Source organism: Nicotiana sylvestris, chromosome 4 (assembly GCF_000393655.2).
Source record: "Nicotiana sylvestris chromosome 4, ASM39365v2, whole genome shotgun sequence".
NCBI classification, from domain to species: Eukaryota; Viridiplantae; Streptophyta; class Magnoliopsida; order Solanales; family Solanaceae; genus Nicotiana; species Nicotiana sylvestris.
In genome coordinates, this window is record NC_091060.1 from 71,565,525 (window position 1) to 71,585,910 (window position 20,386).

The 20,386-nt window shown below is 36.5% G+C and overlaps 1 protein-coding gene across 7 annotated transcripts; it reads right to left on the bottom strand.

Moving 5' to 3' along the window:
- Positions 1-3,403: 3,403 nt before the first annotated feature.
- On the bottom strand, positions 3,404-9,440 carry LOC104213932 (uncharacterized). Of its 7 annotated transcripts, XM_009763498.2 has the most exons (9): positions 9,362-9,440; positions 9,040-9,090; positions 7,211-7,469; positions 6,399-6,541; positions 6,168-6,264; positions 5,958-6,068; positions 5,556-5,831; positions 4,374-4,711; positions 3,404-3,878 (listed from the first exon to the last, which is right to left on the bottom strand). In XM_009763498.2, exons 3-9 carry the CDS (start codon positions 7,362-7,364, stop codon positions 3,660-3,662), a joined length of 1,338 nt encoding a protein of 445 aa, XP_009761800.1. In that variant the 5' UTR covers positions 7,365-7,469; positions 9,040-9,090; positions 9,362-9,440; the 3' UTR covers positions 3,404-3,659. The 7 variants fall into 7 exon arrangements, with proteins under 7 accessions (XP_009761800.1, XP_009761802.1, XP_070028111.1 ...); XM_009763500.2 differs by lacking the exon at positions 9,362-9,440 and having other exon boundaries at positions 7,211-7,418; positions 9,040-9,300; XM_070172010.1 differs by lacking the exon at positions 9,362-9,440 and having other exon boundaries at positions 5,958-6,065; positions 6,399-6,496; positions 9,040-9,300.
- Between the last annotated feature and the right edge of the window lie 10,946 nt (positions 9,441-20,386).

The following is a 20,386-nucleotide window of genomic DNA, read 5'->3' on the forward strand; positions in this document are numbered from 1 at the left end:
TATTTCCACCCATAATCATCCCGATAGGACTTAATATTTCTAATATGTCACATTAATACTCATTTAACATGTCCACACCTAGTCAAAATTTACAGAGTGTTACAATTTTGATGAGTGATTCTCACTTTACAAGCTTAAGTTCAAAATGTTGACCGAGATTTGACTTTTGTGAAAACGACCTCGGAACGGTGTTTTTATGGTTCCTATTGCTTCGTATTGTGATTTTAGACTTGAACGTATGCCCGGAATTGAATTCGGAGTTACGTAGGTTGATTTGTGTTGTTTTGCCGAAAGTTAGCAATTTAAAGACTTAGAATTTTGATAAGTTTGACCGTAGGTTGACTTCAGAGATATCGTATTTGAATTTATGTTTTGGGACTTGGAATAAATCTATCTTTTCATTTGGAACCTGTCTGCATAGATTGGCATTGTTCCGAATTGATTTGATAGGAATCGGATGTGCGGTTGTGTTTTTAGAAGTTCTTAAGTGTCATGTTGATTTCATGTGTTTGGAGGTCCAATTCATGGTTTCAGATGTTATTTTGATAATTTGATCGCACGAGCGAGTTCGTGTTATATTTTTAGACTTATGTTGATGTTTGGATTGGAGCCCCAAGAGCTCGGGTGAGTTTTAGATGCGTTTCGGAGTGTTTGATAAAGTTTAGGTTCTGCTGGTTTTGTACAGGTGCTTCAGGTCTCGCATTAGCGAGATATGGATCGAATTTGCGAGATTTGACGGGGGTCTTCTAGGTTCACATTTGCGAACATTTTGTTCGCTTTTGCGATAGGGATCTGGGCTAGATAATGGTCGCATTTGCGATCAATTTGATCGCTTTTGCTATATGTCCACAATTTTCAATTGCGAACAATTTATCGATTAAAGCAGGGGTGTAAGGGTCTTCTTTTTTGCGATCATTTCCTCTCATTTGTGAACCCCATATCGCAATTACGATACCTGCGACTGGACATAAAAGTTGAGGGACGGGATTTTAGTCTCATTTTCATATCTTTGAACCCTAGACTCGGTGGGGGAGATTTTAACGAGGGGTTTTCATCTACAATCATGGGGTAACTAATTTGGATCAATTTCCAACTATTTCACATATTACCATCAAATTTGTGAGAATCAAAGTGAAATTTTGAGAAATTCTGTCTAAGTTTTGAAAAATGAGAATTTGAGTTTTAAGAGTCGATTTGGACTCGAATTTTGAAACAAAACATATATATAGACTCATGAGGTTATGGGTAATCGAAATCTATCCTTGGACCCGGGTTTCGACCAGACGAGCTGGTGGTTGACTTTTGCTGACTTTTGTAGAATTTTGCAAAGATCAAAGCGTAATTAATTGGAATTGATTTCTCTTGCATTATTTGATGTTATTAAGTTAATTTTGGTTAGATTTGAGCCGAGCGAAGGTGAATTATAAAGGAAAAGCTATTTTAGAGTATTGATTGAGGGTTTTGAGGTAAGTATCTTGCCTAACTTTATGTAGGGGAACTACCCCGTAGGGATTGGTTTGTTTGCACTAATTGAACTACGTGAAAGATGTGTACTCGAGGAGACGAGTGTGTACACGGCTTATTATGTCGAGGTGTTTACACGTGAGTTGTCTATGCTATTTTTATTATTGATATTTGCACATATGGCATGACAAGGCATGATATATATGTTGGGTTTGCGCATGTGATGAGACAAGGTGGGATAATTATTATGCACGTGTGGTGAGACAAGGCGGGAATTTACTTTATTGTCGCGCACGCGGCGAGACAAGGTGGGTTATGTCGAGGATGATTTATAATGGCCTGGGGGCATTGTTATTGATGATATTTGTGTGGTGGTGTGCCTACCTTGTGTGAGTCATGCATATTATAGTTTTTGTTGTGTTATTTCCAATGTGTCATTCGGTGTCTCTGATCTTACTTGTTGACTCGAGCTATGATACTACACTCGCACAAGAATACACCGTAATATGTCACTTATATCAATCCAAGAATATGATCATTGATGTTTGTTGATCATTCACATGTATTTTTTGAACACCTGCCTTCTGTGCGTGAGTTGAGTTATTGGCACGTGAGTCTTCCGTGCGGATATGAGATATTGCTATTGTTGGCACGTGAGTTGTCCGGATAGTACGTGAGTTGTCCGTGCAGATATGAGGTATTAATGGTATTGGCACGTGAGTTGTCCGTGCAGTTGTGATTGGTAATGTGGACACAAGATGGCAAGTGATTAGGGTTCGTGATTTGGGACCCGTGGTTTGTGATTATGAGATGTGGCACCTCGGGATAATTCTGGTAAAAATCTTGTGTGAGAGCGGTTGATTATTTAGTTGTTCATTATTTTCCTTACTTGGTTTCACTGGACGTTAACTGTATTCTGCTTACTTTACGGCATTATTACATGTTTGCTCCTTGTTGCTAATTGTTGCTTCCAGTTTCCATTTGCAAGTATTGTATTGTTATTCTTACGATGTTTAGCTTTGTATTTATTTTGTTCCCTGTTAGTTTTATATTCATACTTTATGGGCTATTATGTCTAGTAGGTGCCTTGACTGTTCCTCGTCACTGCTCCATCGAGGTTAGTTTTGATACTTATTGGGTATCGATGTGGAGTCCTTATGTTAAGCTGCTGCACATTTTTGTGCAGATCCAGGTACCTCGGAGCATGTGGATCAGTAGGTAGTTGATCGAGTATTGTTGTGGAGACTTCAATGTATACCTGCCATCACGTTCGTAGGCCTCGGAATCACTTTCAATTTTACTTTGTTTCGATTCCGGAATAGTTGCACTTAGAGATTTTATAATGAACTCAATAGAGCTTGTAACTTGTATTACCGGTTTTGGGATATTGTACATCTATTGACGTTTGTTGGCTATGTATAGAAATTTCTAGTTCATGTTTATTAATTCATTGGTTAAAATATGTTATTAATTCAGTAAGTGTTAGGCTTACCTAGTTCCAAAAAATAGGTGTCATCACAATTCCTAAGGAGGGGTTTTCGATCGTGACAATACCTTATTTTGATGTTTATAAATTTATTTTTTATTTTTTTGTTTTTGTAAAAAGAAAAGCTCAACTTATAGGTTCAAAGTTGAAAACCTATAATATTCAAACTAATTAACTCGAAATCGAACTGAAAAATCCAATCCAATCCAAGTTTATTTGGATTGGACTTGAATCCTTACACTAAGCTATCCATAAGGTTGACCTAGCAAGCAATTTCTTCAATCCGAAAATTGAAAATTCAAATCGAAATTTTTCATATCTTCCGAACTACCCGAACACTCACCCCAAGTTATAGCACCATTACAAGAAAAATCTTACCGAGTGTCCCTGAACCGCCACATCTTATACAGAGCATGTATAAATGATTTTAAAAAAAAAAATGCAACCGAGTAGTTAAAGAAAAACTAAGGTTAAGAGATAGATTTCAACGTTTCAGATACAGCCTTATTGAGAAGTTTCCTCCAATCTCAAGCGTCGTTATGGCACCATTACATAAATGTGAATTACATAAATTAACCAACATTAGAGATCAGCCTCTAGCAAACTCACATCCGCAAAGGTACATTAGAACTGATTCCTGCAACTCATCGAGAGCCATTGAAATCTAAAATTCAAGTAACCAAGACTGAATCTATAAAGACACGGATCCCTATCTCTCAAATGCATCACCTCTAATAGAGTTAAAAGGACAAGTAGCAGCAGCAGCTATTCTCTCGCGAAGGTTGAATTTGCTAGCAATAATCGGTCTAACGTCTTCAACTCCAACTAAGCTTTCCAGAAATGGGAGCAAAGAGAGCAACTCTTTGTCAGAGCGGTCATCAAACCAGCTCTCAATTGGAATACCATTGTCCACCTGGAATCCAAATGCCTGAAAATAAAACCGTCCACATCAGTATAACAAACTGAAGAATGACATAATTCTAAGCAGGAATAAATTGCCCGCAAAAGCACATCAAGTACTCAAGCAGTTGTCAATTATTAACACATTACCATACAAGATAATGCTCAAAGAAAGTGATCCAGTGTGAAAATTCCAATATGAAGACAATATATAAGCTTTCATCAACCTATTTTTGAAAAGGTTTGTATTAAAGCTTTCAGCAATACTACCAAGGAAGATTATTAGTTCAATCATTTTAAGAAACAGGAGAGGAAGCCCAGCCACTAACAAGTTTCTTTCCAGCTTTCATGAACATGAAAGTTTCATAGTTCTTGTAATTGTTCATGGTGCAGGTTGCTTTAAAGAAGAAATCAAAGGAACAGGACTTATCATGTGAAAGAACCAAAAAGGACCAGGAAGAGCGGGGATCAGGAATCTTGATAAGGAAATAGTATTTAGCAAAGAGAGATTCTGTCATAGCACCTGCGGAGAGTTGTCGATGATAATCACATGTGCTAAATCACGGCCAAGAACTGACAGATCTTTAAGGTAATTGCCATCAACAAATACACATGACTCACGGTAAACACGATGCCTAAATACTTTTCTCTTTGGATCAAGCACATTCAGAAGCTTCTCAGCATAAATGCTTTGGCTTGCAGTAAATATGATAATCTCAAATAGGCTGGATACTCTATCCATAAAATCCCGAAGATGAGGACGGCATCGAACATATACATTATGATCTTTCAGGTTGAAATTCACCGAGAAAGTGAAATCTGCATCATCACAAGGTTCAAGTGTAGAGTGCACCAAGGTCTCTGTCAAATATATGAGATTAGAATCAGCTTAAAGTGCCCATTAAGAAAATGACGAGCGGATGCTACGATTTGACTAGGAAACCTGAGTACATGATTGAAAAGGAAAACAAGAATCATTGACTTTAGCACCCATGTCTGATGTACAACATAAGAGCACGCAATTCAATGTGCATCACATATTCACTAGGGCAATCAACAATGTACATGAATATGTTTACCAACATACTTCTAAAGGAATGGATGGCATCATCTTTCAACCATGGTTTCTTTGGAGTTATCAGGGTAGATCCCACAATTTAAATGATATGCCTATAAAAGGACAGATAGCCTTGGTAGGATAAGGAAATATTGTCTTTCTTTTTAATCAGAAAGAGAAGGAACATCTATCATAGAGAATCTCCATCCACAAAAAAGTGCAGAATGAAGGCCAACAACAAATCCAAGGGTGAAAGAAGCAGAGCAACAGTTATAAAGGTTCCATCACTCTCTCTCTCTCTCTCTCTCTCTCTCTCTCTCTCTCTCTCTCTCTCTCTCTCTCTCTCTCTCTATATATATATATATATATATATATATATGTTACTGTGTTCATCCATGACCAAATGTCTTGTTTTGACTCAGCAAGATTCTTAAGAGAAGAGTTGATATATAGATTGAAGAATATTATGGATCACTAACATCCAAGGAGAAAAGGACACAACTGTCTAGAGAAAAATAACTGAATACCATTTTACTCTCGAGATATGTGCTAAAACATTCCTTTTCCTTCAAAGCTGAACATTACTGGAACAGACCACTACCAAAGAAGAAGAAATTAATTTAGCATTAGGTATATAGACTGCAATACCATCCAAGTCCAAAACAAGAGTGGTTGATGGGCAACTCCGTGTTTGTTTAGGCAACAGCACAGGCCGAAATGTTGGAACAACTGAGTACAAGTCTGGTAAATTCTTTATGAAAAAATATGGATCAAAGTCATCAAACTCTTCAGTTTCCTCTTCCTCCATACTAACATCAGCAGGCAACTGAAATTGATTAAATTCATCAATGCATTCCAGTTTTGAATCTTTAATAGAGAGATGCACAGCTGAAACTTCAGAGGAGATATGCTGGCCCCCTATATCTGCACAACAGCCAACACATAATTAGCAATTGAAGAACACATTAGAAGGCATATCTCAATTTTGATTAATAATGACTATCCTGTCTGACATAACCAGCACATGTACTATCACATAATAAACCATACCGGTAGCCTCGTCCAGCACAAAATGACTTGTCAGCAGATCAACTTCCATATTTTCCTTTCCAGGCTCCTGCAATGGCTGGTCTGCTTGCTCAATGAATTTGGGTATGTCTGCTGAGGAAAAAATGTGACCGGATTTTGAATGATATACAATAAATCAGAACATTAGTTCACAGACCTACTCAACACTTTACTGCCAAAGCATCTACTTACCTCTGTTAGAAATTTCCCCTCCAATAGTTCTGGATATATGGAAGGTAGGAGAAAATATAGTATCATTTGTGCAACTATCAGTTTCAACATTATAGTCCTACATTAAGAAAAACAATAAGATAATATCCAACAACAAACCATTCTAGTGCAATTCTCACCTCAAAGTATCTATATTAACAATGTGAGTTAAGACTCCCAACAATACCACATGAAGCAAATGTAAATTGTTACCTTATTAATAGTAATAGTATTATATTCATGAACAGCATCATGTGCGTCTGAAGCAGCAGAAGTGTCATCAGACACCAATCCAAATCTTACATCCAGATCTGTAGCAGCAACATAATTCTCAATCTTTTTCAAGAAATTGCTTCCTAAACACCCAAATATGGTAAATGTAAGGTAAGTTGCCACAGATAAATAAAGTGCTCTTCCAGGACTATATGAAATAAATAGGTAGTAGAGTCAACAGGAAAGAAGCTAATCACAATTAACTGGGAAAACACTGTGCTTCAACTAGGACAATCAAAGGTCAAATCCCGCACCATAATCCAGTGATTGTTCCAGAGGAGAAGAGAAGCACACAGAGAGATACTCAGAATGGTGAAAGCATATGGCAAATCATTTCAATGCTAGAACATAGGTCCAACTTGTGCCATTTTAGATTTTGATTCTTGTTAGATGGTAAATTTCTATGAGAGAACAGTCTAACATTCTACAGTGGCAACTGAGATCAAAGAATAATATAGGCAAAACACCAAAAGAAAGCAAGAAGCATTTACCGACATAAATATGAAAAACGTTTGATTAGACCATTACCACATCACAAGCACTTTGAACTAGAAGCTCTTTGACTTGGTAATATGTATATGCAAAAATTTATAGACAGATACTGTTGAAGCTTGAAAGACATAAAGAGCTACAAACCTTGCTAATTTTTCAGATATATGCCCCAAATATCACGTTACACGAGCATCTTAAGCTAAAGATTAAATAAATCAAATTACTCTGTCCTCATAGGATGGGTTCCATATAATACTTACCTGATTTTTGCTTCCTCACTGTAGATGTTATAAGTTCCTTAACTTGCTTTGCCTGAGTTTGCACATTCTCGGACATCTTCCGCTGCTGTCTTGAAACCTTTGGACTAGCCAGCTCTCGGGGATTTCTTCCATTTAATTTTTTCTTAGTCTGCATATCTAACTACAGGATAGAGTCCAGTCTGTAGATGCTTTAGTCCAGCTTTAATATCTGTGACAAAGAAGAATTGAATCACCCCCGTGTTTCAGTACACATAGTTTCCTGGAGAAGAATTGCAGTCAAGAAACAGATATTAGACAGTTTGTTAGAAGTTTTAGCTGCATAGAAGACATGATCATGAAAAGCATGAACAAATGTATAAAGCCATAGAAACCTGTCTACATGCATAATGGATAATGGCATTGTTATGTGCACAAAATATGCTATTCTATACGTGAAAATATATTGCATAATTTAATAGGTAGGACTGCTTAAAATTAAAGGTCACATACAAAATGTAACTAAGTACACTTTTGTAGAAGAAATCGAGGAAAACTAATGTGTATTTCCACCTCTCTAAAGAAACTACCTTTACCTACCCCCCCCCCCACAAAAAAAACCTCAAAAAGGAAAATTTTCAAGTATCCGAACAGTATATACACTTTGCTAAGAATTGAACAATACTAATTCCTTGAGCCCATTGGCCTCACTGAGGATTTTGACCCAACCAAATAAACAAGCCATCTGATGGGCAAGAGTTTTAGTGTGCCTTCCAGCGAATGTAAAAACCATAGAGGAAAAAATGGATTTCTTGTTTCAGAATTACATTTACCATGTGTTGACAAATAAAGGAAGTTCATGAAATCAATTCCACACATAATTTAATCAATTTCGGATGACTCAAAAGCTTTAAGACTTTTGACCTTTTAAAGCTATTAACTTATTTTTTTAAAGCATGCAGTGAACAACATAACCCCAAACATAGAAAATACTGATCCGAGGATACTTTAGAATGATGTTTGCTAATCTTTTCATGGTATTAGAAGACTGCCTCTGTTATATTCTGCACGAACCTGCTCTTCTTGCTGCTCTATAATGTTATAACGTTTATCATTCACTCATTCTCAGGAAATACACTACAGCTCCATCTATTGCAAAACAATTATTGTGGGCTCTAAAAGCAAAGGACAAAAAATGTGTAGGTTATCCCTGAAACTTTAAGCCAAGCCTAGTACAAAAGCTATGAAGTCCTAGATGCTTATTGAAATTTTACAAGATGCAGAATCAAAGAACAATATTCTAAGGCTGGGAAACAGAAGAGAGAAGCTTATATATGCATCGACTAATGCATCAATTAGCTTCCCCTATCAGATTTACAAGTAATTACTTTGAATTTCAATTCTTTCATTTCTGCAGGTCAAACAATTGCAGCCAGTGAGCCAACTAAGAAAATCCTTTTTTCTTCTTTTTTTTTTTTTGAGGGCAAGTCCATTAACTCTGAGTATGTGAGCGAAAATCCAGATAATATGGTAGAGTTACCGTACGTTAATGACCAGCAGAAAAGTATGTAAACTATGACGAATCCTCTGAGTTTGACCTGAATTGAACAAAATGGACATAGATGATTCACAGACGAAGTTGATTCATTGAATTTACTAGAGATTCCTTTATGTAGCAAAACAGAACAAGATAAGCAGAAAGTAAATTTTAAATGAAGTGCAAAAGCCATTCAATTAATTTCAAAACCCTAAAACTGTGGTATCTGAACAGAGAAACAAACGTAGCAAACAGTAAAAAGAAAAAGGACTGACTCTTGATTTAAGCTAAAAAAAGAGTTCAAAAATCCCCATACCTAAACTTTAAACTTGAAAAACACCACACAGCGAAAGCAGTAAATCAGTTCCTGCAAGCATGAAAATATGGCCAGCTCAAGATAGTGAAGCATGGAAAGGAAAAATTAGGGTTTAACCAGCACAGAATCTGAAAGAAGATGTTTAATTTGGTGTTTGAACGAAAAAACTTCCCTCCAAAGAGTGAAAAAGAAAAAAAGAGAGGGAAAATGGAAGACTAGCTAGCAGGAATCGAAATTTTTAATATTTTTGTCGGAAGATAAATCTAAAAAAGGAGGGGGGTTGAAGATAAATAAAAGCATAATTAAATTATCCGTCACTTACCTTGATTGTCGAGTTTGTCTGCATCATTCTGTTTTACACGCGCTAGAGTTTCACAACTTCTATATATTCGCTTAGTTTTATTATTTTGGCTAATCCATGTGGCCAGAATAAGCTCAAAATGGCAAGAACGGGGACAATTAAGACATTGCATTTGGACATAGGGAGAATTATGGACACTTATCATTTTTTTTGGGAATTTTTACGTTATATACACTGTATGAAATTATATTACCCTCTCTATTCAAGTTTTACTATAATAACATTTTATATATCCAATTATCATTTATGTACATTTTAAAGAAATTAATGATATTAATTAGTGTCCTAAAATTACTCTAACATATCTTTCACTCCCCTACGTTCTCTCCACATCCCCACCCTTTCCCCCACGTATCTTTCACTCACCCACGATTCCACCATTGACAACCATTAAAAAGCTTTGAAGCTTTGAATTCGAATTTGGATTTTCAAAAAATATTGTTTGTTTGAATTGGATGTTGTTGCAAAGAATTGGGAATTCTCTCTATCTCTCAATCCCTAATTTTAGTAATGTAAAGCGAAGGAAAAGAGAACAGCAATTCCACCATTGACAGCCATTAAAAAACTTTGAAGCTTTGAATTCGAATTTAGGTTTTCAAAAATCATTATTTGTTTGGATTGAGTGTTGTTGCAAGCAATTGAGAATATGGTTTGGAGTTTATATCTCAATTTTGAAGGGTTTTGGTGAAGATTAGACTTGATTTTGGCTGAATTTCAGATTGAAACTCGAAGAAGAAGAAGAAGAAGAAGAAGAAGAAGAAGAAGAAGAAGAAGAAGAAGAAGAAGAAGAAGAAGAAGAAGAAGAAGAAGAAGAAGAAGAAGAAGACATGATATACATTATATTTACGAAATTGTAGTAAAATTGTAGAAAAATTGTATTCTGTTCTTTATATATTTTTCTTTTATTTATTTACTATTGTATGAAAGTTGAACAACATTATATAAAAATTATATTTAAGTTGTATGATATTGTAGTTGTATATAATTGAATAGAAATAATCTATGAAAATTTTAGATAAGTTATATAATATATAATTAGTTGTATGAAATTTGTTTTTACTATGTATAAAGCAGATACAAAATATACAAAAGACATATTGTATAAATTTTGTATAAAATTGGTATTTAAGTTGTATGTTATTGTAGTTGTATTTAACTGGGTAGAAATAATGTGTAAAAGTTGTAGATAAGTTGTATATAAATTGTATAATATATAATTAGTTGTATGAAATTTACTTTTACTATGTATAAATCAGATACAAAATATAGAAAAGACATATTGTATAAATTTTGTATAAAATTTATATTTAAGTGGACAGTTGAATGTAACCTTGTAAGCCACAACCAATCTGCAAAACTCAAAACCGAGTACATGTAATATAGGTGTTTGCTTCTATTGTTTCAGGTATTAGAACTACAAGTGTGCAAGTTGTCAGAGGATTTTGCTTGTTGCGCAAGTTTATCAGGGTTTTTTTTGGGTAGCCAAATTTATTCGTTTCTGTGCAGCTTTATTCACTTTTAGGGTTCTTTTGTCATTAAATTATTTACTCTTCTTTAATTTGAAATCTTAATCCACATACTGGAAAATTTTCAAATGCAAAGCCATAGCTAAGAGATTATTTTGTTAGTGAAGATAGTCCTGCTACCTTAAAATCATACAGTCATGTTCAAAGTTGGATTATTAACAGTTTGGAACAGGGGTTTGACTGGGGAGCCTTTAATCGCTGACATCCTTCCATTCATTGGCTTCTTCTTTTCTAGTGGTAGAGATATGCAGTTAAAAGACAGAACATCCGAGCTTGTAACATTGTACCAAAAATGCTGATTATTATTAGAAAAGGAGAAAAATATATGCAGTATGCAAATTTTAAATGAGTATCCAGTGATCTAAACAATTGTGACCGAAATCAATTTGCGAGGCAAATGACTTGAGAGTAAATTTTGACATAACCAATTCAGTAACTCCAAATTCAGTAAGAAAAGTTTTTTCTCTGATAAACAAAAGAAAATCAATATGATTATTAATAGAAAATCACTACTCCAAAAGTGTTTATGAGTAGTTCCTTTCTACGATAAAGCAAAGAAAGGAAAGAGCAAATTTGAAAGTCTAATTCTTCTGGTGGTTGGAGTTCCTCGTAAATTAATTCCAAAAAAAGCAACAAAAAAAAATACTGACCAAAACTCAAGAAACCTTTCGTGGATAACAGTGGACATACGGAATAATTCTGGAAGTGATTTAAGGTGGAACTAAATCCCTTAATTGAAGGCACTAATAATGGATTTGGGAGCCTTTTAAGGTGTAATGTATATATTTTGTAAACAAAACTTGTGTAGGTAGGGTAATTTACTAAACATGAACATTTAGGGTAATAAAGTTTTTAATAGTGTATAGGAATGAAAAAATCTCTTTTTTTGGGCTCGTTACACGCTTCCCTAAACATGAACATTTAGGGTAATTTTCTTTTCTAGTGGTAGAGATATGCAGTTAAAAGACAGAACATCCGAGCTTGTAACATTGTACCAAAAATGCTGATTATTATTAGAAAAGGAGAAAAATATATGCAGTATGCAAATTTTAAATGAGTATCCAGTGATCTAAACAATTATTACCGAAATCAATTTGTGAGGCAAATGACTTGAGAGTAAATTTTGACATAACCAATTCAGTAACTCCAAATTCAGTAAGAAAAGTTTTTTCTCTGATAAACAAAAGAAAATCAATATGATTATTAACAGAAAATCACTACTCCAAAAGTGTTTATGAGTAGTTCCTTTCTACGATAAAGCAAAGAAAGGAAAGAGCAAATTTGAAAGTCTAATTCTTCTGGTGGTTGGAGTTCCTCGTAAATTAATTTCAAAAAAAGCAACAAAAAAAAATACTGACCAAAACTCAAGAAACCTTTCGTGGATAACAGTGGACATACGGAATAATTCTGGAAGTGATTTAAGGTGGAACTAAATCCCTTAATTGAAGGCACTAATAATGGATTTGGGAGCCTTTTAAGGTGTAATGTATATATTTTGTAAACAAAACTTGTGTAGGTAGGGTAATTTACTAAACATGAACATTTAGGGTAATAAAGTTTTTAATAGTGTATAGGAATGAAAAAATCTCTTTTTTTGGGCTCGTTACACGCTTCCCTTAAACAGCTAGAATTAACAAAGTTTGTTTCTTCTCTCATCGATATAATTATAAATTGTCTTTTTAATGCATGATAAAAAGATAAAACCAGCACGCCTAAGCATAGAAATCAGTGTAATTACTTGTGCTTGCATGCTTTTGTGTACGGATAAAATCGAGGATAAAGTTACCCCAATTTTCTGATAAAAAAGAGAGGAAAGTACGATCTGACATGGCCTCGATCAAAATCGAGGGATTTCACATCTCAGAGCCTGGGGAGCACTAATAATGCACCCGGGACCGGATGTGGCCAAGCATTGGGCCCGACTAGAGTAAAGAGCCGAGACTAAGGGAAAAACAGTTAGACAAGATAAGCAAGGGGCTGAAATATCTGCCCCCAACCGGGTATTACGGCATGAATCTCACCCGATATCAACTACGTATCAACATTTACCGAAAGGAGAAGATTTTTTACCTTATTTAAACTTGTATTAGGATTGAAACTCCCATATTATATAAAGGGAAGAACTTTATATTTTAAGCACCAATGTTGAAACACATATCAGAGCAATAAAATTAATTTTTGTTCTTTAACTATTGTTGAAAATATTCTTCAGCTGCTTGTTTGTTAAGTTGTAACCAAGTTCGTTCCGAGGGCTATATCAGAATCGATTTTCAAATGTTTATTGCAAAGCTAGACCTATTCATCCATTACATTTGATTTGATCGCTCTAATTTCCTCTAATTCAATTGTTTATTGTTCATAGTTCATTCGTGTTAAATTAAATCAATTGTTACTCATTTTAAGGGTAAACAGTTTGGCGCCCACCGTGGGGCCATGAATAATAGTGGTGATTTAATACGAATCTTCATAACACATCCTATTTTAAACTTGATTTTTGAAGTTTGATTTCAGGTTAACCTAAAAATGTCAAATTCTCAATATGCTCACTTGAACATTGACACCGAGTCAAGGCACCACGGTGAAAACAATAACATGGTACCAACCATTGACATACCTCTTGTTGATCCTAATGGTGTCCCAATCGCTGACCCGGTCGACGCTAACTCATAAGTTGTCATCAACATCAACCTGCCAAGTGATCTCGAAAATAGCATTCACGGGGCGCCCTAGCCATCGACTCGAGAAGCACCAGAAGGGGAAGGTGATGGAGTTAGCTTACGATTGATTTTTGAAATGTCACAAGCTCAACAAATGGCAATAGCACAGCTACAGATCCCAAATCACGCAAAGAATAGGACCGAACCCGAGCGGGTTAGAGAAGGAGCTCGAAGAGATGAACAGATTGTTGTAAAACCGGATGATTTCGGGGCCGGAGAACTTTCGAGCTGATGAAAATGCTCGAAGCGCTAACAAACGGGCGAAGTTTGGTGAGAAAAAGATAGAGGCAAATGACAAGAAGGTGAAAACTTGCAATTCGAGGGTCGATCAAATCCCGGGAGCGCCTCCAATATTGAAAAGGCCGAATTCCAAAAAAAATCATTCAGAAACCTTTCTCCCCGAGTGCGGCACCGAAGCCAATTCTGAAGAGATTTCGAATGCTCAACATTCCCAAATATAATGGGACCACGGATCTAAACGAGCATGCAACCTCCTATACATGCGCAATAAAGGGCAATGACCTAGAGGACGAGAAGATCGAGTCAGTGTTATTAAAGAAATTTGGGGAAACCTTGTGCAAAGGATCGATGATATGGTTCCATAATGACGAGCTTGAAACACACACTTAAATATGTTCGCTAGTCGAATATAGTAAAATATAATATTGTATCTATAGGGATTGGAGTTAAACAATATTATTGTAGTTTGTAGATAGATTGATATCCAAGATGATCAACAATTGAGGTTTGTATGATTAAAATTAAAATTAACTAAGAATCTAAACTATTGGCTAATGACAATCGACGCAAGTACTGAGCAAAGAAGGTTATCAATTGGGAGAAGATAGGGTTGATAGGATAGGTGCAAGACAAATATTTGGTATCTAACTCTAGATAATTCACTTCTAATATTCAAGTGAATCTCTCGAATTCAGTTGGTTATTAATTCAATTGTTTAGTAGAAACTCCTCTCTCGATTAAGTTTCAACCTCACAAGATGAACCAATTTAAGCTCGTGAACATATGCAAAAATTCATAGTGGATTGGTCTTTAGGAGAACCTCTCTCAATTATCCTCCTAACTAGGTTTAATCAACAATTCAACTAGCCTCTTCCCCATTATTAAGAAGAATTAATGAATTCAACCAACAAAATAGTATGCAAAAATATCACAAGTTATGTCTCTCTCGATTACATGAACAAGTGAAGATAGATGCAACCGTTAAACATCCAAACCGATTCAATACATAAAAAATAGAGGTAATATCCATAAACAAGTATCAATACACCAAATCCATCAAACCATAAAGGGTACTACTCCGTAAATATGGAGTAATTCATCACAAATATGTTCAAGTTAAAAGAAAACATAAGCGACCCAAACTCTTATCTTGAGTGAGGATTGAATGATGAAATCCTTGTGCTTTTGCTTCTCCACCTCCTCCTTGGCTTCCCTAGGTCTAAGATGTGTCAAAAGTCCTCAAAATAATATTTTTACATGTATTTATACTAAGTAGGGTCGACCCAATGAAAACACCTTTTTCTGCGCAAAATAGGATTCTAGCTCCGCAAAAAATGCACAGGCGCGCCGCCTGGGGCGATGCGCCAGGCGGGGCAGCAGTGGGGATTATCATAGGGCTTGCAATTTCAAGGTAGCAGCATTTTGGGCAGCGGCGGCGCGCCACACGCCACGGCTGTTGTGATTTCTCAGAGCTTGGCTTTTTGCTTCGTTTTTGAAGTCCAAATGTGGTTCTCGACCCCCGAACGCTATCCCGGCTTAATCCCGTGGGCTTTTACTCAGACTTCAAAGCTCCATACATAGCTCGGAATCACTCCTACAAGGCATAAAACATGCAGATAGTGCAAAAACACTAGCGACTAAAGCTCAAACTCAATTAAAGTCCAATAAATTAGAGTGCAATAAGCAACTAAAATACGGGATTATAGCCTAACATCAACACCCCACCATTGCTCGTCCTCGAGCAATCAAACCACATTTTATAAAGACACGATCTTTTTACACAACTCTCATAACTCATCATACCAAGAATATTTAAAATAGACTAAGCACAATAATGTAACATCATCGCCTCAAGATTTGACTCACAAATACCACGCATTATTCACAATCCGCTCACTTACTCTAACATAGAGGTCAACGATATTACCTTTCCTTCGTGAATCTAGTGCCCTTACACAACAACAGAGAGTAGTTCCACACACAATAAAATTTAAGAACAATTAGGAACTCAAGATATAAAGAATTCACTCACTCTCATAAATAAAATTCATGTGCCACAAAAGACGTACCATAGGCTTGCCCGTAGTGTACTACTCTACTAATTGAGCTCATTCAGTCAAGGATTAAGTAGGACTTTATTTGGTTGTAATGTAAGCTTCGGGACGGGTAGGATACATTTAGATATATGAGTGACTACATCTCCCTAAGAACTTTAATACATACACTTTAACATTTAAAATCCCACACTTATGTCAAACCATAACTCTACCTTCACATCAATATATATTAAATTCATATTTCTTTAAGTACAATTACATCAAGAGTCACCACTATCAAAGAATATTTTGCATAACAATACAATCTTCTTCTTTTTTTTTCTTTTTTTATTCAATTCAAATGGCTCTTACTTTTTCTAAACAACGTACCTTTCGCCTTATTTCATTAGTTCCACTCAAAAGCCAAACCAACCACCCCATATGTCAAGACCCAAACTGAAGGGCCATGACTAGCACCCGACCACACTTGCCGAGCACCAACGTACATTTCATCTAACCTTCATTATTATCTTTTAAGGCTGACGAGATCAATATAAATGGTAGACCTAGATCATGGACAACCAGCAATAAAATATGACGGCATGAACATACATAGCAGGGGATGACCAGACAATCAAGAAACTACGTATAAGGTATGAGCTACCACGCTACTATGAAAGACTATACAACAAAAACTAGCCGACAAGGCATACCAAACTATACATGAGCCGACACCTGTCTATGAGCCTCTAAAAGAACATAAGTGTTGCAACATAGCCGGAACAGGGCCCCGACATACCCATAATGTCTATAACAAAAATTGCATACCAAGACCAAGGCAAGTCCGGAGAAGGGATCTCGCCAATCACCGCTGAACTAGACAGTCTACTGTGGTGGGGGAGCTGTACCTGCTTGTCTATCAGGACCTGCAGCACGACATGCAGCGTCCACAAATAAAAGGACGTCAGTACAAATAAAGTACTGAGTATGTAAGGCAAGGAACCATAAATACGATCAGTAATGTAAGCAAGGATAGAGAATATACAACCTGTAACATCTTAGTACCTCTGAGGGCTACTTACATGAAATGCATGATACATATGTATAAATACATAAACCTTTAAAGCATTCGCCTCTGTGGGCATCATTATCATCATATCGTACCCGGCCATAATAGGCTCGGTAGAATCGTACCCGGCCACGTGGAGCTCGGTAAAACCCAACTGATCAGTGGTTGCATAATAGGTGCCGTACCCGGCCAACTATAGCGTGGCTCGGTAGAGTAAAATAGATATATATATATAATGCATGCTCGACTCATGGAATCACATTCTAAACCTTTCGGAGTGACGTAAGGTCGGTATCCTCTGTACACGTTATTAGGACTAACTCTTCACTATGAACCTTATAAGAATCAGGAAGTACCAATAACATTGATAACATAAGAATAAGAGAAGCAACATTAACATCAATCGTTCCATAAGAGGGAAAACAATGTAAGTACTGCTAGCTTCTAAGAGTAGAGTATCTTTGGAAGCTCGTTCATTACATTATGTACAATCGGAGTCGTGCAAAAGAAGGAAAGGGATAGCCTCACATACCTTGTATATACTGCCCCAATCTCAAGCTATGCAATTGTCAAAACTCCTTAGTCTACAATAAGAGAAACGATACTATCGTTATCATTTAAGCGTCATAACTATTATGTATCGACCACAACCTATTTTACGATGAAACGGACAGCACCTCCCCTATATATATGACCTCACACCATTCAAAACAGTCACCAAACAGCCCAAACAACATCAATAATAAACATATTGAGCCTCCCAAAATAGTCCACACATAGCCTAATCACTCCATACATACGACGACCACCGTAGTCGTGTCAAACAACCTGGAAATGTTACGAATAACTATCAGCCCATAACCCTACATATATATGGTGTTTCTCCACACCCTTCCTCCTCCAAAACTCCACAAGATAGTAGTAAAATATGCAGCCCAACAACAATGCAAAACAGTCCACAAAACAATAACATTACTACCAAGCCTTTCGATATATATCTCACAAGTTCTAGCTTCAATGGCTTAGCCGCAACTTGGATAATCTTAAATACATATAGAGTAAGAGGTTCCTTACCTTTATACAGAGAGAACAACTCCAATTTGACCTTAAATTTCCAAGAAATATCCCTCCAATGCTGCCACAACAACAAAAAAATGAAATCAGCGATCAATTAGTGTTTTTCGGCACATGAATCACTTTAGAAGGCTTGAAATCACCTAGGATTGATATTAAGAACATTAGGGAGTATTTAAAGAACATAAACCCTTTACAACCACCTCCCACACGAGCTGGAACGACACAAAAATGAGCAACAACAAGAAGAACAAGAGACTTACTAGCGCCACAGAATTCCCGACACTTGATTTGTGTTGTTTGCCCTTTTTGGGTCTTGAATCTTGAGAGAACCTTGAGAGGATGTTCCTAGGGTTCTAAGGTCTGAAAATAGTGAAAGGAAATGACTTAAAACGGGTTGGAGTCATCCTATATAGGTCCAAATATCTTAAACCGACTTAGTGGGCCCCATAGAGAGGTGCTTGGCGCAGTCTCGCGAAAACGCGAATATCTCTCTACTCCGAAATCGTATCTATGAACAGTTTAATGCGTTGGAAACTAGACTCATAGATCTTTAATTTTGTTGGTAGATCACCCCATAATTCCTTGTAAATTATGAGAAAAGATTAGAAATATTTGACCTAATGTTTAAGTAAAATTATGAACCTAAGTTGCGACAACTTTTGTCGACTTTTGTTTCATAACTCGTTTGACTTCAAGACTTATGATACGGATATTATATGATTAAAATACCTTCATAAATGACCTCTTGAGTGTATTAAGCACCGCTAGATTACCTGAAAATTCGAGTTACAACATCCTTGATTCGTTTAACTTCTAATACTGGTTAATCACCCTTATACACTCTTGTATCACTTAAGACCAATAGGATTGACTTCTTATCATCTCAAAGATAATTCCTTCTTGGATTTATGTTAACTAATATATGGCATGAACTAACACATGTGGATATGGGTTGTAACACCCTCCCCCCCTTAGGAACATTCGTCCTCGAATGTAAGGGTTTATGGGGAGTTTAAATCATCGTGGATTCCAATTGAAATTTCCGATCAATTTTCCCCTATAAAATGGTCACTAGCAAAACTTGCAAGTAATTAATCCCAACATATGGCTTCACAAGGCTACACAAAGCATTATGCGTATTTACATTATCTACATATCACCATTTTGTATTAAGGAGGAGTATTCTCAAATTATTGCTTACCTCATAGAGCCGTTTCACCTTCCAATGTATTCTGTCTTCCACCAGCATCCTTGTTATCTTTATTCTGGAATAAGTAAGGGTATTTAGACTTCATCTCCTCTTCTGCTTCCCATGTCATTTCTTCCATATTTTTGTTCCTCCACAATACTTTGACGGAAGCTACATCTTTTGTTCTCAGCTTGCGGACTTGCCGATCTAATATCGCCACTGGCACTTCTTCATATGATAGGTCCTCTGTAACTTGTACATCTTTGATAGGGATGACTCGAGAAGGGTCTCCAATACATTTTCTCAACATAGATACATGGAATACCGGGTGAACAAATTCCAATTCGGATGGCAATTCTAACTCATAAGCAACCTGTCCAATCCGTCGAAGAATTTTATACGGCCCGATATACCTTGGACTCAGCTTACCTTTCTTCCCAAAACGCATAATACCCTTCATTGGTGAGATCCTCAGGAAAACCCAATCACCAACCTCAAACTCTAGATCACGATGTCGGACATCAGAATAAGATTTTTGCCTGCTTTGTGCCGTCCTCAATCGCTCCTGTATCACTTTCACCTTCTCAATAGCTTGGTGAATCAAATCTGGCCCATATAATTCTGTTTCACCGACTTCGAACCATCCAACTGGTGATCTACATCTCCTCCCGTATAGTGCCTCATATGGGGCCATTTTAATACTGGAATGGTAGCTATTGTTATAGGCGAATTCTATGAGTGGAAGATGATCATCCCAATTCCCCTTAAAATCTAGAACACATGCTCATAGCATATCTTCCAGTGTCTGAATGGTACGTTCAGCCTGTCCGTCAGTCTGCGGATGAAATGCAGTGCTGAGATTTACTTGTGTGCCTAAACCCTTCTGGAAAGACCTCCAAAAGTTAGCCGTAAATTGAGCTCCTCGGTCTGATATAATAGATATGGGCACACCATGAAGCCTAACAATCTCCTTGATATACAACTTCGCATAATCTTCAGCCGTGTAAGTTGTCTTCACTGGCAGAAAATGGGCACATTTTGTAAGTCGATCAATTATCACCCAGATGGAGTCAAACTTATGATAAGAGCGAGGTAATCCAATAATGAAGTCCATATTAATCACCTCCCACTT

Excerpts from the sequence above, each read along its gene's own strand:
- LOC104213932 (XM_009763498.2), bottom strand. The coding sequence starts at position 7,364 with ATGCAGACTAAGAAAAAATTAAATGGAAGAAATCCCCGAGAGCTGGCT. Across the intron at positions 6,265-6,398 it reads ATACTATTACTATTAATAAG|GACTATAATGTTGAAACTGA; the intron begins GTAACAATTTAC and ends TTCTTAATGTAG. Across the intron at positions 4,712-5,555 it reads TCTTGTTTTGGACTTGGATG|AGACCTTGGTGCACTCTACA; the intron begins GTATTGCAGTCT and ends TATATTTGACAG.